The 16,199-nt window shown below is 38.5% G+C and overlaps 2 protein-coding genes across 3 annotated transcripts; both read right to left on the bottom strand.

Annotated features, from left to right (window-relative positions):
* Positions 1-290: 290 nt before the first annotated feature.
* GNG11 (G protein subunit gamma 11) lies at positions 291-14,911 on the bottom strand. The gene is made up of 3 exons (XM_037142775.2): positions 14,860-14,911; positions 4,232-4,373; positions 291-727 (listed from the first exon to the last, which is right to left on the bottom strand). Exons 2-3 carry the CDS (start codon positions 4,325-4,327, stop codon positions 602-604), a joined length of 222 nt encoding a protein of 73 aa, XP_036998670.1. The 5' UTR covers positions 4,328-4,373; positions 14,860-14,911; the 3' UTR covers positions 291-601.
* GNGT1 (G protein subunit gamma transducin 1) lies at positions 10,512-15,140 on the bottom strand. Of its 2 annotated transcripts, none has more exons than XM_037142773.2 (3): positions 15,056-15,140; positions 14,860-14,965; positions 10,512-10,780 (listed from the first exon to the last, which is right to left on the bottom strand). In XM_037142773.2, exons 2-3 carry the CDS (start codon positions 14,953-14,955, stop codon positions 10,652-10,654), a joined length of 225 nt encoding a protein of 74 aa, XP_036998668.1. In that variant the 5' UTR covers positions 14,956-14,965; positions 15,056-15,140; the 3' UTR covers positions 10,512-10,651. The 2 variants fall into 2 exon arrangements, with proteins under 2 accessions (XP_036998668.1, XP_036998669.1); XM_037142774.2 differs by having other exon boundaries at positions 14,860-14,962; positions 15,056-15,136.
* Positions 15,141-16,199: the final 1,059 nt, after the last annotated feature.

The raw sequence follows: 16,199 nt of genomic DNA, 5'->3' as shown, positions 1-16,199 counted from the left end.
GGAAGTGCTAATGCACATGTGGTCTGGCCTGGTTCCTTCCTGACTCGGATCATCTGACTCTTCCGAACACTGGGGCTTCCACCGTCTCAGTTCCGCAACAGTTAATGTTAGATGGAAAACATCCCAGAAGTCAGAACTCAGCGATGTCAAACTCCTGAAGTGGAGAACATGGGATTGCAGACCTGATTCATCAGACACCTCATCTTTTGGTCCATGTCCCAACCACTCAACACTTATGGGGAGAAATATAAAAGTGAATGCAAAAAAAAGCTTTCTTAAATGGCCAACACTTATTTTCCAGAGATAAAACTTTATTTGAGGCGTCAAGCAATATACTGAAAGAGGTGAGTCATGCACAAGTAATGTCCTTATTTCCATAATTGTACATTTGCTACTCTCCGCCCTTTTAAAAAGGGTGGATAGTGAGCACAGATGAGAAGCACACAGCTTTTATAGAATAGAAAACCATATCTATATAAGTGCTTGAGAAAGTCCGCTTTACGTTTAGCTTTTCCTTCTTTAAAAAGTATGTTGGTTTTATTTCGGAAAACAAAAACAAGCTAGTTCTTCCACTGAGGATAAGGTTTCTCCCCAGAGTTATTTATGAAATAATGCAGCTGCCTTTTTCCTTAAAGGGGTTCTTGTCTTCTGGAATTCCTTTCACCAGAGGGTCCTCTCCAGAACGTTCTTCAATGTAGTTTTTTATTTCTTCAGAACATTTAGACACCTCAAGGGGCAAACAAAATGGATTAGGTCAGCATTGTTCAAACTCCATCACCAGCTTCTAGTGAAATTAATGTAACCGGATATGACCAGAACTTACAACGAGGCTGAAAAATATTAAGAGCGCAGCATGGAGCATATATATAATTTAATAAATAGTACAATCTATGTAAAATGTGTTTCTAAACTATGGTCAGGGTCCCAAAGTTTGAAAGTCACTGTATTAAATACATTACCCTCAGCAATTTCTATCCACTTGTGCCTCCCACAATTTCCTTCCTCTGCAAAAACACGGTTATGACGTGTCCGTGATATTTTAGGAACTAAACCAGACCATGCTTTCAACTTCTCATGCCAATGAACAGTTACAGTAGTAAATTCCCTGATGTCTTGGGGTGTATCCTGCCAAAATTCTCACCTACTAAGGGTGTGTGCCACACTCTGCAATTACACAGAGTGATAGAAGCAGTGGGGAAAGTCGGACTCTGGGAAGGCTGAAGTTGCCAGGGGTCCGATTCTGTCTCAATGCTCAGAATTCTTTTACCAAAGATCATAAGAAAAGATGTATTGAGGCTTATTATGCTAATCTGAGGCTCTTGTGTGTATGTCATCATTTTAAACTTTATCTGAAATGGAGAAAGGATTAAACCACTTCTTTAAAAAGTCTATCCTTAGGAAAGAGGTTGTAAGAATGAGTAAAAAAAAGAAGGACTTGTATCTTAATGGATACATCCATTACTAGTAAGAAATTAGAAGAAAAAACTCAAGCAAATTCCACTGGAAACCAGTTAAAACTAGGCAAAAATGTTTGCACTAAACTGGTAATCTAGATTAGTAATCTTCAACTGTTTAGATGGTGACCCACTAAAACACGTTTGCGTGTGTGTCCCAAAACATGTATAATTGTTTACTTATATACGCAGATACTACTGTGTCAATACATCATGCACAATCATAAAACATAACCTAGAAATTATCTAAAAGTAGAGATTTTAAACTAGCCCCAAATAGAAATTGTAATACTTTACTCCCACACCCCAAAAGACTCCTTGCATACCAGCTCGGAAGCCACTGATTTATAATTTAAACTAGGGGATACAATTATCTGGCTTAAAATGTGGCAAAATAAAAAATCTCATCTGCCATTCTCTCAGGTAACACTCTCCCTCACTGCTGACTTGCAGAGTGTCTGCGCTTTAAGTGAATTCTCAGAAGCGGTGATGCAAGTATCCACCATGTGGGGTCTGTGGCCCTGGAGAAATTGAGGGGTAAGATTCAAGTTCCCCTAAATTGTGTCTGTTCTTAACAAGGCTTCTTCACTAGGTTTCCAAAGAGATTGGTAACCTCCAAAGTACTCCTCTGCTGTATTTCCTTCCAGGACCAAGAGGATATGTTTGAACAGCAATTAGCTGGAGCCAGAATCCAGCCTGTGGATTTTGTGTCCTTGGCCTGAGCAGAGCACATGGCTCAGACAGGAACAACTGATCAACAGAATGGGGAACAGCCTTGGGCCATCCGTTGTGTTTTATTAACTGCCCTATTGTTAGCTCTGGGGCCTCAAATGAGGAGCTGGTTAGCCTCACTGGGAGTCAGGGTTTGCTTTTTGTTTGTTTGTTTTTATTCTTAAAAGTGAGAGGGTGAAATGATCTCTAAGAGCCTTAGTGTTTGTCTAGCACCAATACTCTATAATTTGAAGTGCATTATAAAATGTTTGAATATTATAAGTAGTACTTTAATGCCTCTCCCTCTTTCCCCTAAGGCTATCCGTGAAATTTTCTCTCCCTCTGGCAGACAGTTGGAATTCCTGAAGTTGGAAAGCCTACCCAGCAGGGCGTGTCCTAGACCTGCACGTCGAGGAACTGGCAGGGAGGACCTGCTAATGAAGGACATTTTCAGTCAGCTGCATCCAGGCCCTCCCCAATTTCTAATTTGAAGCTTTAAATAATTAGAAGATGTTTGTCTTCTTTTTCCCCTGTGAGTTTTGCATAGCCGTACAAACATTAAGATATTCCAACTCTGCAGATAACACTTTACTTCAGCAAATGCAACTCTGTTTAAGAGGAAACCTCTAAGGTTCATTGTATGAGAACACTAAGTGGTCAACACATGCTCTACTGCGGGGCACTGCCCCAGAGTGGATGCTTCCTTAAAGTTTCAAGAAACCAGCCTGTTCATTGGGTTCCACAACTTTGTTTTTTCCCTTTAAACACAGGAGTATTTTTAAAGCTGCGATAACTTTCAACATGGATTTTGCACTCCAAAATCTAGAAAGAGTAAGGATTTGGAAGTCACAGAATAAATATGAGAAAAGAAATGGATCAAAAATAAAACTCAAAAAAGCCTACATCTTCTAAACATCACTCAAAATGTACATCCTGAGTAATAAGACTTTGTCCTGAACAGACCATCACTATAGCAGGAAGTTAAGTGAGCATTTTTACTATACCTGCTTCGTTTCCATTGTTTTCTCTTAATTTTTCCAGTATTAAAACCACTGAGTAATAAAATCAGTTTTAACTGTCTCGCTATTGAGAAAGGACTGGATTGTTTCCATTAAAAAAAACAACAACTATCCAAAAACCCATTCCCGGACTATAGGTTGCCTGATAAAGGAAAAAAGGAAGAAATGACAGTCCCCATTACTGCTAAGAAAGTAAAGTAAAAAATTACAAAACCTCCAACAAATTTCGGTGGAGACTTCTGAACACTGGGGTAATTTGTAACCCACTTTGGTGGTCTCTATGATTTTTCACCATGGTCACTAAAAAGAATGTTCATATGTACCACGGTATATGTATAATTGTTTATGAATAAATAGATGCTGCTCTATTCATTTATTACTTATAAACCATAAACTGGAAATTATAACGGGATGAGGTTAACAAATAAATGCAGAAATTGCAATATTTCGCTTCCAAGCCCCAGTGGACTGTTCATTACAACCCTCTGGAGAGCTGTGGTGAAATTTAAAACTAGGTGTATTATAATTCAAGACTTTAAATGGTAGAGGGTGGAAGATGGGGTGGGTGGGGTGGGGGGAAGTGGTGGCGGGAGAATGGAGACAATTGTACTTGAATAATAATGAAAATAAATAATTTTTTTAAAAAAGAGTTTAAATTGTGATTTTAAAAAACGTTTCAGGTACCGTTCTTTCCATAATGAAAACGATGAAGGAACTACATAGCCATCTGCTACTTTTTCCTACAGCTTGAGTTTTTAACACCAACTGTGTCAGAACAGGCAAAATTTCTCCTCTGTTTCCCCTGGTCTGGGCTCCTCCGATGTTCTGACATTTGGCTTGAAATTACTCATCAGACCTCTCTCTCCTTCACCTCCTATGATTTCCCATACCAACTGGCAGTTCCCAGGCACCCCCAAAGCCCTACTTTAAGAGAAGTGGCAAAAACAAAACAAAGCAACAACAATCATTTGTTTTACTGAAGCAAACCAGGGAAAGCTGACCCTGGTTTATTTCAGAGAAGGAAATATTCTGGGATAGCCAACTTACCTGTTGTCTCTGCAACTTCACTTCTTTGCGAAGTTGTTCAACTTCCATCTTCAGCTTTTCCTTTTCTGGCAAATCTTCGATGTGCAGGGCCGGCATCTTTGCCCCAGACCTGGGCCCAGGGACAGCTCTGGAAGTGGAGCGGCTGGAAATGCAGCAGACCAGGGCGCGTCCCAAAATAACTTCTGTGCCTGCGCACCCGGCCCGCCCCGAGGGCGCAGGATGGGACCGCCTCCCCGCGCGGGGGTCCCCAGCGTCCTGAGCTCTCAGCTGCCTCCGGACCTGCCCCTTACGCCAGCCCTGCCCAGTGTCCCGGGATCTTAAAACTCCTGATCTGCCGCGAGTCCCCACAACTCCCGGAGGCCTGTCCCAGGCATCCCGGGGAGGGTTCAGTCCAAGGACCCCGAAAAGCGCTGCCGGATCTCCGCGGGGATGTTGGCCCAGAGCCCGGCTCCCGACCCGGCCACGCCCTCAGGGGACCTGCTGGGCTGGGGCCCAAGAGTTTGGAATTGCGCTAGTCCACTTCCCTGGAGAAATATCAAAAGTTTTGCTTTTTGTGCACCCCCTTTTTTTCCTTTCCCAAGTTATATCCGGGTTTTGTTTATGAAGAAAGAAAATGAGGACACTACCCGGCAGGAAATAAAGTCCCGTCACTTCTCCAAGAGTTTCAAAAATATACAGCACGTAACTTTCCCCCATTTAGATACACATTTATTGTGGGAACCGTGGACACAAGAGAAGTTCCAGATGAAGTATGAAACAGCTGTGATCTCAGAAACACGCTCCACAACTGTAGACGTCTAGCCAACCAGAATGTTGAATGTCCAGGAACTTATGAATACTACTTACAACTTGCAGAGGCCTTTTCTGACATTAAATTATCATCTGGTTCCTCAACAGCAGAGTTTCTATTCTTCCTTCAGGAGAGTGTTTTGTAAGGATTGGAGGATAGGCAGATGATGCCAGGGAAGAGAAAGAAGGAATCTTTACGTTCTCCCCCAAAAGATGTTCTTCACTCCCCACCTGCCAACATCTGGGTGACACTTGACACCAAGAACTTTAATTCCTGATTCATGTAGCATTGGTTTCTCCACTTTCCAGAAAGCAACGTTCATCTAGCTGCTGCTTTGCAAGGTCAGGAAGGGTGTCTGATCTGAAAAATGATTGCGTGCAGTATAAACTTTCCCTTGGACTGTAAACTAAAACCTTGTTAGTGATGCTTAAAAGAGTAGAAGAAAAATAAAGCATGAATGTAAGATACCTTCCCAAGCAGTCAGTTATTTCTTTTTCTCTCCAGGGGTTACCTGCTGTTTTACAGGGTCAAATTCAAGTTAAGAGTGGAGGCAGTAATTGACTATTTCGGGGTCGTTAGCCTTAGACATTCATAACCGCTCCCCATTTTGCAAGCAGAGGTTTTGTTTGTTCAAAAAACAATGTTCTACTTGCTGAGTGCTCCCGGCTTCTAGTCCTGGCTCTGACACTGGCCATCGTTGGAAAAGTTGCTTATTGTTTTCTGGATTTTGGTTTTCTAATTTGTAAAATACGTGATGGGACAGGGGAGGGATGAGTTAGCTAAGGTATATTTTGTTTCTAATTGTATTTATAGACCTACATCTGATAACTCACTGTCACAAAAAAAAAAATGGTAGGAGGTTCTCTTTTTGTGTTAAAAATACCACACCTTCCAGGATCTTCCAGACTCAAAGGAGTGAGATCAGCTGCTGGATTTTTCCCTGTTAGTAAGCAGTGAGCCAAGACAAAACTCACATTTCCAGAACAAATGTTTTTTTTTTTTTTTAATTTCCCATTGCTTAAATTTAAAAGGTTGGTTAAAAATAGCTTAATTGAATTAGTGAAAGTAGTTAATGTAGCGTAAATTAAAGGAGTTCAGTGTCCAAATTAAATAAGTTGGTTAAGTAAATTAATGTGAGTATATCTGTTCCAAATCATAAAAACAGCATTATTTTGATCTGGAGATTTCTTTCCTGTGAAATCTCTGGTTGCAAGCGGTGAAAAATATTTATAAATCCATAATGGTTTTTTAACTGCTTCCCTTGTATTACAAGACTTAAATTAGAGATAAAATACATATGTGTACTTTTTTTGAGGTTTTGTTCTTATCAAATAATTCACATGCTGATATTATACTTAAGTAAATGGACTGAACTCAGATAAATTGGGAAATGCTGAATCCCATGATCACATAGAATTCTGAAAAAAAGCTTTGTTGTTTGGTTTTCAATGGTGAAATGATGAAAACACTTAAACACACACACACACATGCACACACACAAATGAGTCCCCTATTCCTAAGCACAGAATTTACCTCCCAGAGAGCAACCATGGTGAGCAATTTCTTGTGTATTCTTGCAGAAATATTTTATAAGCAAAATTCTTTGGATAAACAAATTTAAAAATCCATATCAATTGTATTCAAATGTACTTTTAGCATTTTTCAGATGTTCTATATATTAGCACTAATAAAAGTAAGCGAAACAATATGTGCACAAACCATTCCGCAGTGAAAATGACAAGTGTAATCAGAAATGAACTTTTTTTATTCTACCATCTTTCAACAAATGTTTTAAAGAAATTTGCAGTTATGACAGTCATGGGGATGTAAAGAACAGCATAGGGAATATATTCAGTACAACTGTAATATTTATGCATGGTGTCAGATAGGTTCTAGACTTAATGAGGTGATCTCTTCATAAGTTATATGGATCTACTCTCTATGTTGTACATCTGAAACTAATATAATATGTATGTCAACTGTAACTGAAAAATTTTCAGTCATTGGTTACATGAAAAATTTAAAAAATGAAGAAATATGTTTAATAAAAATAATATTAACAATGTGGTTATTTTCATTTTTAAAGTGTAAAAGAGCAGAGACCATGAAATATTTACCTTGGAATGCAATAAAAGGAAAAATAATTTTTCTGATGTAGGAAGTATGTTGTTAAAAATCCATAAAAAGAAAACTGTAAAAAAAAATTTGAGGCCAATTATGTTGAAGTTGATCTTATACTAACTTGAACCAAAAAAAGACCATGGTTCTTATTTTATCTGTGATTCTTTTAGGACATACATTTCCTCTGCCTTTGTTTTTGGTAGTGTGAATAAATTAGGCTACTTCCCAAATTATGCTCCTGTAAAATTTATGAAGTAAGTGGTGACCGTTTGGGCCATCAAAATGATGGTTTCTTTAAAGCACTGAACACACATTTCATGCACTCTTGGTTCACTTGCTATTTGGTTCAATGTATTATAACTGTCACATGGGAGTGTTCACAGACTGACTCACTTCGTGTGACCAGGTGCATAAGATTTTTTTTCTAATGGAGATCATGGGAGGTCACGGGATGATCAGTTTCTGATGCACTGGTTACCTCAAAAACTAATAATTCATTATATCAAAATGATTTCTTTTAAAGTATGTTCGTACAAGACTTTAATCGTCATTGAACATAATTGGTCAGTCTCATTACTCAGTTTATTGTTTCCCTCATGTTAACACCTTCTTTTAGGAATTCAGGAAGTTTGACATTAGCCTTGTTTTGAAATGTTTCTAACATCAATCAATCTAAATAAAAACAACAGTGAGTTTTTCTTACTAAAACGTAAACTCACCTATGCATACAAAATACCCTGAAAATACAAGCATCTCAAATGATATAGTAAGTATGTATACTTTACTTACTCTTACTATTGATATCAGGAGATTTTGTTAAACAGCCAAATGCTAAGGCTATGCCTGGAGTAGTTTTTTCCCTACAGTTTTACTTCATTCCATTTAACCTACTGGCTGTGGGACAGTCATGATTTCATTTCCTTCTTCCTGGACCATCTTTCTCTGTGCTTCCTTCCTGCAATTTTTATCTTATTCAAAATCCTGCTGCTAATCTGTACTGTGAAGCACCAGGAATTTTACTCTACTATTGATTCAGTTAATAAGCCAGTAAGAATTCTGAATTATCCAGTATAAAAAGTACTGTTTGCCTCCTTTTAATATAATCACACACATTAAGTCAATTCGATTATAGAGACAACTTATTAGTTGGTACGGCAGTTTCAGAGATGAACAGAACTTCTGTCCTGAGAATTTACAATATATTATTGAAATGAAGACAACCATACATATTATAATAAGAGAAAGTGAATTAATGTTAAATGACTTGAGAGATATCCAGTACTCTTGGGATGAAGTTAAGGGACAAAGGAGATAGTTTTTATTAAAGCCTCTGAAGAAAAATAGGATTTCAAAAGGCTGAAATGAGGGGGAGTGCAGGGACATTTCAGGTGCCATGATTAGTATGACCGAACCCTAGAAGCTGGGAAGCTGAGACAGAATGTAAGGGATTATTTCATATTTAAGTTTGTTGACTAAAGGAAGTCTACAGGGTTTATAGTAACAGAGGACATTTATTAAGTGTTCTTCTATATGCTCGTCGTTGATCTGGTGATTTTAAATATTCATGTAACAATTCATCCTAAGCACCCCCCATTTCATACTTAAAAAAATTACTGAGGTTCAAAGAGTTGCACTTACTTGTACAAAGCCCTCATTCAGAAAGATGGTGAGCCAGGGTTTTAACTTGTCTGGCTCCAAAACAAAAGCTGGAGGTGTGGGATAGGACTATATAGGTTACTGAATTCCATAGGTAAGACTTTGTATTTTTTTAATCGGGAAAATAAGATATGGGACACTTAATAAACACTAAATTGCACATGGAAACTCCCTACAGACAGACCACAATTAAACAAACAAATAAATAAAACATATAGTATACTGGATGGCAATGGGTACAATGGAGAAAAATGAAGTGGGAATAGCAAGAGCTGGAGGGTGGCCAGAGAGGGTTTTTGTAATTTTAAACAAGGGGACAAAGAGCTTTTCTTAAAGAAAAAGAGATGAGACTCCAGTAGCACATCCTGGAAATCTTTAATACCCAAAGCCTTTTTCTGATATATAGTAGAGTGTGTTGCTAACCGTTCAGCCAGAGATCTAGAGTCTAGACCTAAAAAATTCACCAGTTCACTCCTCTAAGCCTTGATTTTCATCATTCCAGAATGAAGGTGATGCACAAGAGTCAATACATCTGTTGAGCATTTACCGTGGCCAGAGTGGGTGGACACAGTGCTTGGAGCCAAACTTGGGACGACAGACCTTTAGATTCCCATCTAGACCAAATAATAGATAATTCTTATCTTTTTAAAAGGATGGCAATCCATCAGCATTTTTGATCGCAGATATCTAAAAATAGCACTGTACCTGTGAGAGAGCAACAAGGAAGCACCAACAACAAAAATAGTTTACCTGTTGGGGTCGTTAACACTTGTCATTTGCTATAGAAGCAGAGGCATTGGTCGTCAGCACAAAGGGAATGAAATCTGGTTTAAGCAAACTCAGTAGGATGACAGGAGGAAACCTATGGGCAGGATGATGCAGATGATAGCTATTTTTCTATCATTTTGCCTTTACACTGCTACAGAAAAAGGACGGATGGAATAGCATTTACCTTATTCAAGGATTCTGGACATTTCGTCTAGTTCCTTTCCTAATGATAATATTAATTATTGGGTGTTACTATGTGCCAGGCAATATGCTAAGTGCTATACTCACCCTAGTATAATAGTTAATCCCCATGAAAAAGGGATAGTATCATTATCATCCTATCCCACAGTAGAAGAAACTGAGATTCAGAAAAATTAAGTAATTTATCTAAAGTCAGTTAGGCAGTCAAGTGCCAGAGCAGAACTCTCTGGCTTCTCCTCATCTTTCTTCTGGTGCTGGTTAAATCCACTGTGCTCTGTGACCAGAGACCAAAGCCTCAATCCAGTTGGCATTCTGGGAAAAAGGGACATCACTGGTGACAACTAGAGCTGTGAGGATGTAGGAGGAGGTTATGTCAAAACCACCACTGCTGCCTGGGGGTTGAGAGAGAAAGGGAAACTGAAAACAAACCCACAGAAATCTCCAGAACACACAGTCTGCAAAGGTAAGTCTTCCATGAATCAGAGAATAGCCTTCCTAATTCGGCAAGCGAGAGAAGGATTGGGAAAATATAAGTCTAACCATGAAATGTCCAGGTAGAATATTAGGAGTGTTGGAAGGGAAATGAAGAAACATAAAACATTAACTATCTGCTGGCAACCAATATAATAAAGACTTATTCATAAAACATAGCAATTATTGTTAAAGAAAGGGCCCAATCAATACTTACTGTCAATTTTGTCTTAAACCTTGTACTAAATAAATGTTTAAAAAACATAGACTTCATATTATCACATCTCAATTTTTATTAAAAGTTTATATTTGGAAATTTAAAAATTTATGTAAATGCTTAATATTATTATTATACATGGCCAACAATTAATATTGCCATTAAAGCTTAAGATATGCCGAATATTTCTTAAATTTTAGGAAATCACACAGCCTCCTTTCAGCTCCTTGAAGGGGTTCTTGTCCTCTGGGACACCCTTCACTAGGGGATCCTCCCCGGATCTCTCTTCCACATAATCCCTTACTTCTTCACAGCATTTGGACACCTGAAAGGAGAGGAGAGAGACGGCTCACTCTGGATTGTAATCATTTGGTGTAGAAGTGGGTGTGGGGTGGAATCCCCTTGGCACCAGTGAACTGGAGGAGGAGTTCCACTTACTTTGCAAGGTCTGTGTCTGGGATGTTGGGTGCATAGAGAGCATGTTGGGAAGCAGAAAATGCTGGGGTTGGAGGCTGAATTTTTAACATACAAGGCTGCAGAATCCAAGAATGCACTTATTGTAATCATTTTCTGTGTTCCATCTGTTTAATGTGGTTCTGCTCTCTGCCCGTGCATATGTCCTTTTCAGAAGACAAGAGGGAATAGCTGCTCCCTCCCCTGTCCTTTTAAATATCTCCAAGCAAAGGATAAAGAATTGGCCACACTCCAGCTAAGGGTTCCCAGCCGACACTGCCTTCAGTTTCTTAAAAGGAGACGGGATCCAGGGATCTGAACACAGTTGGCAACACAAGTCAAGGATGTCAGCAGGGGGAACATTAATTACATATTTCTCCTCATTCCAAACATGTGGCCTAGCAAGGTGGGAGGGAATGAATCATTGTCAAATTCCAGGCTTATCACCACTCCGGGAATCTCAGAAGTATTCACATGTAATTTCATCTTAAACTCATCTACAGTGATTGATCATGACAATGCACTTGAAGACGAGTTCCAAAGGGTCAGAGGAACATGGCTGATTTGTTCACATGTACCCCAGGCATGTAGAAAAGAGCCTGCCTTTAGTTGGTGCTCAGCAAATAAATATTTGCTGAACTGAATCATTTGTTTTGTTTATGAGCTTGCTCCTCACTCATCTTCACTATTAGAGCAATAATTCATGAAGAGTCAGGCTTTAGGAATTTAATGGACTCAGCCAGAGCCTGCTAATGTACCATTTAACACACCTTTCAGAGAGAGGCAGTGTTCTATACATATGTAAATTCAAGTGTGGGGTGTACATTGATAGGTGCATATGGGAACAAAGTATTCATTTGTTTAACTTTCACCTTGTTTTGTTTTCACTTAATGCATCATTCATGACATTAACACAAAAAAACACTTTCATTTTTGGCAGTCCATGAAGTGACCATTCTGTGAGTTACCTAGCCAATGTATTGTTTTGTTTTTTAATAAAATCTTTATGCAATTCTGTATACAAATTCCAAGCATCATTAGACATAAAACTTAAGATTACAACTCTGCAAACATTACTCATGTTAGAACAAATCATTTCTAAGTGGAGCAAGGCACTGGTAAGGTTGCTCCTTCATAGGATAAAATGTGGAGTTTGTAAACACTTCTAAAACATACCGTCATTTGGATTCACTCTTTCTCTTCCCCAAATTCCAAATTGAGATTTAAATTCACCCTTTTCCCCCTCTTCCAAACACCAGCTCTTTCGGCCCCTACCAGATATCAGGGACAGAGGTTTACATTGCTGTCCTAATTCAGGAGGGTGGCAGTGTCTGGCTAGGATCTCAGGACACAAAGAGCAATAAATCACCTAAAGTCCTATGTGAGTGCATGTGTTTAAACTGACGTCAGTAAGGCTTCTTGTTAGTATATATGGTTTAATTCAGGATTACATGGTCTGGTGGAAAGCATCGACACTAGATTCAGCCACTGCAGGTTTGAATTTCGGCCCTGCCCACTGACCAGCTCCATGAGTACATCTTAGTCCAGGTTTAGTTACTTCATCTATGAACTAGCAAGAGCAACACTGGCTGCATTAAGGGCCTGGAGCACAAAGATGTGCAGTCACATTGTATTATCCCATTTATTCCTCCCATTACCCTCTGCATTAGATGTTATTACTGTACCCATTTTACAGAAGAAGAAACAGAGAAAGTGGTAAGTTAGACAACTTCAGTGAGGTGGTTTCACAGGGAGAAAGCTGTGGAGTCTATCTGGACCAGAGACAGGTTCCAGAGCCCACCCACTGAGCCACACTGTAATGCCATTAAGCCATCCTATGTCAGAGCTGTGGGTTCAGAACCTCGAAGTTGTGTGCTGTGTGTGTCTGTGTGCGGTTTGTCGGTCTGAGATTAAATTTAACTTCTAAGAGCAAGGAGACATTGAATAATAGGAAAAGGAACCCAAAACCTGACACAGGGGGATGCATATAAAGTTTACTCAAAGTGAAAATTGCCAGGTGAACATGCAACAAGTGAGTAATAAACAGGAAGAAAGCCAAATTGCTTACAAAATCACAATCCCGAGTATATAAATAATACATGGCCATTGAGTGCTTCAACTAAAGGAGAAAAAATAACTCTCCTTTATCCCTAAAGTATATTTTAAATTCCCCAAATTATAAAGATTTAAACTTTTTTGGTATGTGTGCTAAGCTTTTCTTCTGTTTATAGATTTAATTTGATCTTTACAGCAAAATATGTTTTGCCTATGTGGAAAGAGCAACAGAAAAGTTTGAGACAATTTTAAACATCAAAGAAGTCAAAATTCCTATTTTATAGGGAGTAAGAGTTTTAAGCTAAGTATGAAGATAATACACTCCTTTTTTTACTATGTCCTGATAAAATGTTTTTAAAAGACGTACAAAATATACTTTTATCATTTGTGAAGGAGTATATGCTTTTATCATTTATCATTTCTACTAACTTTCCAAAAACAAACTAACCTAAAACATCTACATTTTCCAAGCTTTAGTCACTGCTTCTTTGGTGCAACTTTTATACCTTTGCCATTTATGTCCTTTAATGTCAGAGAACTCTTGGTGACCATTTCCAAGACCTGTCAGATGTTTTTGGGAGGAACCTAAGTTCATGTGCTTGAACTAATTTGTATTTCCAAAGGAATAGAATGTTCTCATTTATTACTGGCCATGACAGTGCTAGAGGGGATGAGGCCTTGAGTAAAAGTATTTAAATAACATCAAAGTATTGCATCAGATAAAGAGAAACTGCCCTTGCTGATGTAGCTCAGTGGATTGAACACGGGCCTGTGAAGCACATGATCTCGGTTCGATTCCCAGTCAGAGCACATGCCTGGGTTGCAGGCCAGTGCCCAGTGGGGGACTCACAAGAGAAACCATACATTGATGTTTCTCTCCTTCCCTTCCTTTCTAAAGATAAATAAATAAAATCATAAAAAAAAAGAATTTTAAAATAAAGAGAAGCTTATCAGTTTAGAAAGATAAAAACAAAAGGCCAGTATGAATTGTTCTTTATTTTATTGCCTAGCTAAAATATGGTCTCTGTCTCATATTCTTTTCACTTTTGAATTTTCTTTTTAACAACTCTAAAAATAAAACATTTTTAGCTTGGTGATTGTACAAAAACAGGCAATGGCTGGATTTAGCCCATGGAAAATAATTTGTCAGTTCTTTGATTTAGAATCTAAACCAAAAGGTAATTGTGATTATTTTCTTAATCCCTGTTAAACTTTTACTTGCACACTTTATTTTTAACTATATTGAGCCTCTCCAGTGAATGGTGTGGCGCAGGAAAAATAATTTTTCTTCTACCTTTGTAGGCTCTTGGCTCGAGATAAACCCCTTGCAATAAAAAAGCAGGTCAACAGTAAATAAAAAAAAAAAAAAAACCAGAACAAACAAAAGTTTAATCACGTGTATACCTTCTGTATACATGGGAGACACCCAGGGAAACTGAGGAACTCCAATAAATGGCCCAAGACGCCTCCTTGGATACCATATCCAGCTAAAGGCAAAGGAAAGATGGGTGGGGTTGAGGGCGGTCTGTGAGAGGTTCCCAGGCAAAGCACAGTGAACAAGTGCAAGGCTGTGAGACAGACCTAAGTTTCCACCTTCTGCCTTAATAATAGTTTCCCAGAGGTTTGGTCCTTTTCTTCCCCGTACAAGAGGGGGACACCCTCACAGATTGAGATCTTCCTCACACAAGTACAAAAAGTCTCTTACAAAAGGGCAAATCGTTCAGGTTTTCAGAGTCTTTCCTGGCTGCTTCTTAAAAATCATTAGACTAAAATAATCCTTATGCCAGAAAAGCATAATTGGGGGCAGCAAATTCTGCACTCCTTCAGTGGTCTCTGATCTGGTAAATCCGATGGCATCTCCAGTTACAAACAGAATACAAAAGAAAACAGGTTTACCAGCATTCTTTCCAGTGTCACTTCTTTCTTGAGCTGATCAACTTCCATCTTCAATTTGTCCTTCTCTGTCAGATCCTCAATATTGATCACCGGCATCTTCTGCCTGCTAAAAGGTAGAAAGTGAGTTCAGACACCTGGATTGCTGGGCTTGCTTCAAGTCAGTGTTAGCCAACCCTTCCCTCAGCTCTTAACTTACTGAGTGAACTGTGTGTTTGTTTTAACCTCCTATAACAGTCAGTTTCTCATGAATGCTCTCTGAACAATTCTAGCACTGAGCACTAGCCTTGGGATTTTAAAGCTTCTTTATAATCTTCACTAATGTGATTAAACCAAGCAGTAGACTAAACACCTGCTAGTAGGTTTTGCAAGGAGGTCAGTATAGTCAGTGGGTAATCTTAAACACACAAAGCACCTCCTTTTTTTCCCTTGTTTTTTCCCCATGGTGTAAAAATTTGGATTTCCAACCTTCCTCTCCAGCTCTAAAGCCCTCCACCATATGATGTACACCATTTAAGTTAGTTTAAGGTCATTTTGAGGACTGCCCATTAATCACCTAAATCACTGAAGTATTTAATCTGGTATTAATAGAGAACCAAGGAAAAGTGTCATTATAAGTTCTTTATAAATACTGGGTTGAAATATGCATCAATAAAATGGAAATAAAGCAAACAAGCCATTTAGTTAATAAAAATAATTTTTATATTACTTCAAAGTGTTTCTCCAAACAATACCTGAAATTTGTATGTAACTGTCACAATGAATTGGATGAACTAACATAGCAGGATAAGGGGGACCTAGTGAGTCCGATCTACCAATATCATCATAAAAGAATAGTCTCTTTCTTCCATACTCTCAGCAATGGGAAAAATAGCACAGTAGCTTGGTGGTACCTACATGAAATTGCCTGGAAAATAGTTCATGATAGCCAAGTGGCATCATGCTTATAATCTCTACTTTTTTCTCTTTTGACTCTGTGCTCCAATTGTTATAATGACATTTTTATGAAAGTAGTCATAATTGGGATGCATGCGATTTCAGAGAACAACTTGTACATCTACATAAAAACACTTTGTATCACCAATTAATTTATTTCCTTGTATTTATATAGTGCTTTTATTTTCAAAACCTTTGAGGAAATATTTCTCTTCCCGATGTTATGATGTCCTGTTCTTCTCTGGGAAAGAGGTAGCTTAGCATACTTTTAGGGATAAATGCCTACAGAGTCCAGCACAGAAGTACAAAAGAATACCCTGTGGGTACCAAAAGCCAGTGTTCCCTGTACCTTTCATTTTTACTCTTTTGTTCTTTTTATTTTTAAAGAAACAAGGTGATGACAAGAA

This window comes from Artibeus jamaicensis, unplaced genomic scaffold, assembly GCF_021234435.1.
Source record: "Artibeus jamaicensis isolate MK-2021 breed Jamaican fruit bat unplaced genomic scaffold, CSHL_Jam_final contig_923, whole genome shotgun sequence".
Taxonomy (NCBI): Eukaryota; Metazoa; Chordata; class Mammalia; order Chiroptera; family Phyllostomidae; genus Artibeus; species Artibeus jamaicensis.
This window is presented reverse-complemented; position numbering and strand designations above follow the sequence as displayed.

Coding starts and splice junctions, on each gene's coding strand:
- GNG11 (XM_037142775.2), bottom strand. CDS start 4,327: ATGCCGGCCCTGCACATCGAAGATTTGCCAGAAAAGGAAAAGCTGAAG. Junction 728..4,231: donor TGAAGTTGCAGAGACAACAG/GTAAGTTGGCTA, acceptor TTGCCCCTTGAG/GTGTCTAAATGTTCTGAAGA.
- GNGT1 (XM_037142773.2), bottom strand. CDS start 14,955: ATGCCGGTGATCAATATTGAGGATCTGACAGAGAAGGACAAATTGAAG. Junction 10,781..14,859: donor TGACACTGGAAAGAATGCTG/GTAAACCTGTTT, acceptor CTCTCCTTTCAG/GTGTCCAAATGCTGTGAAGA.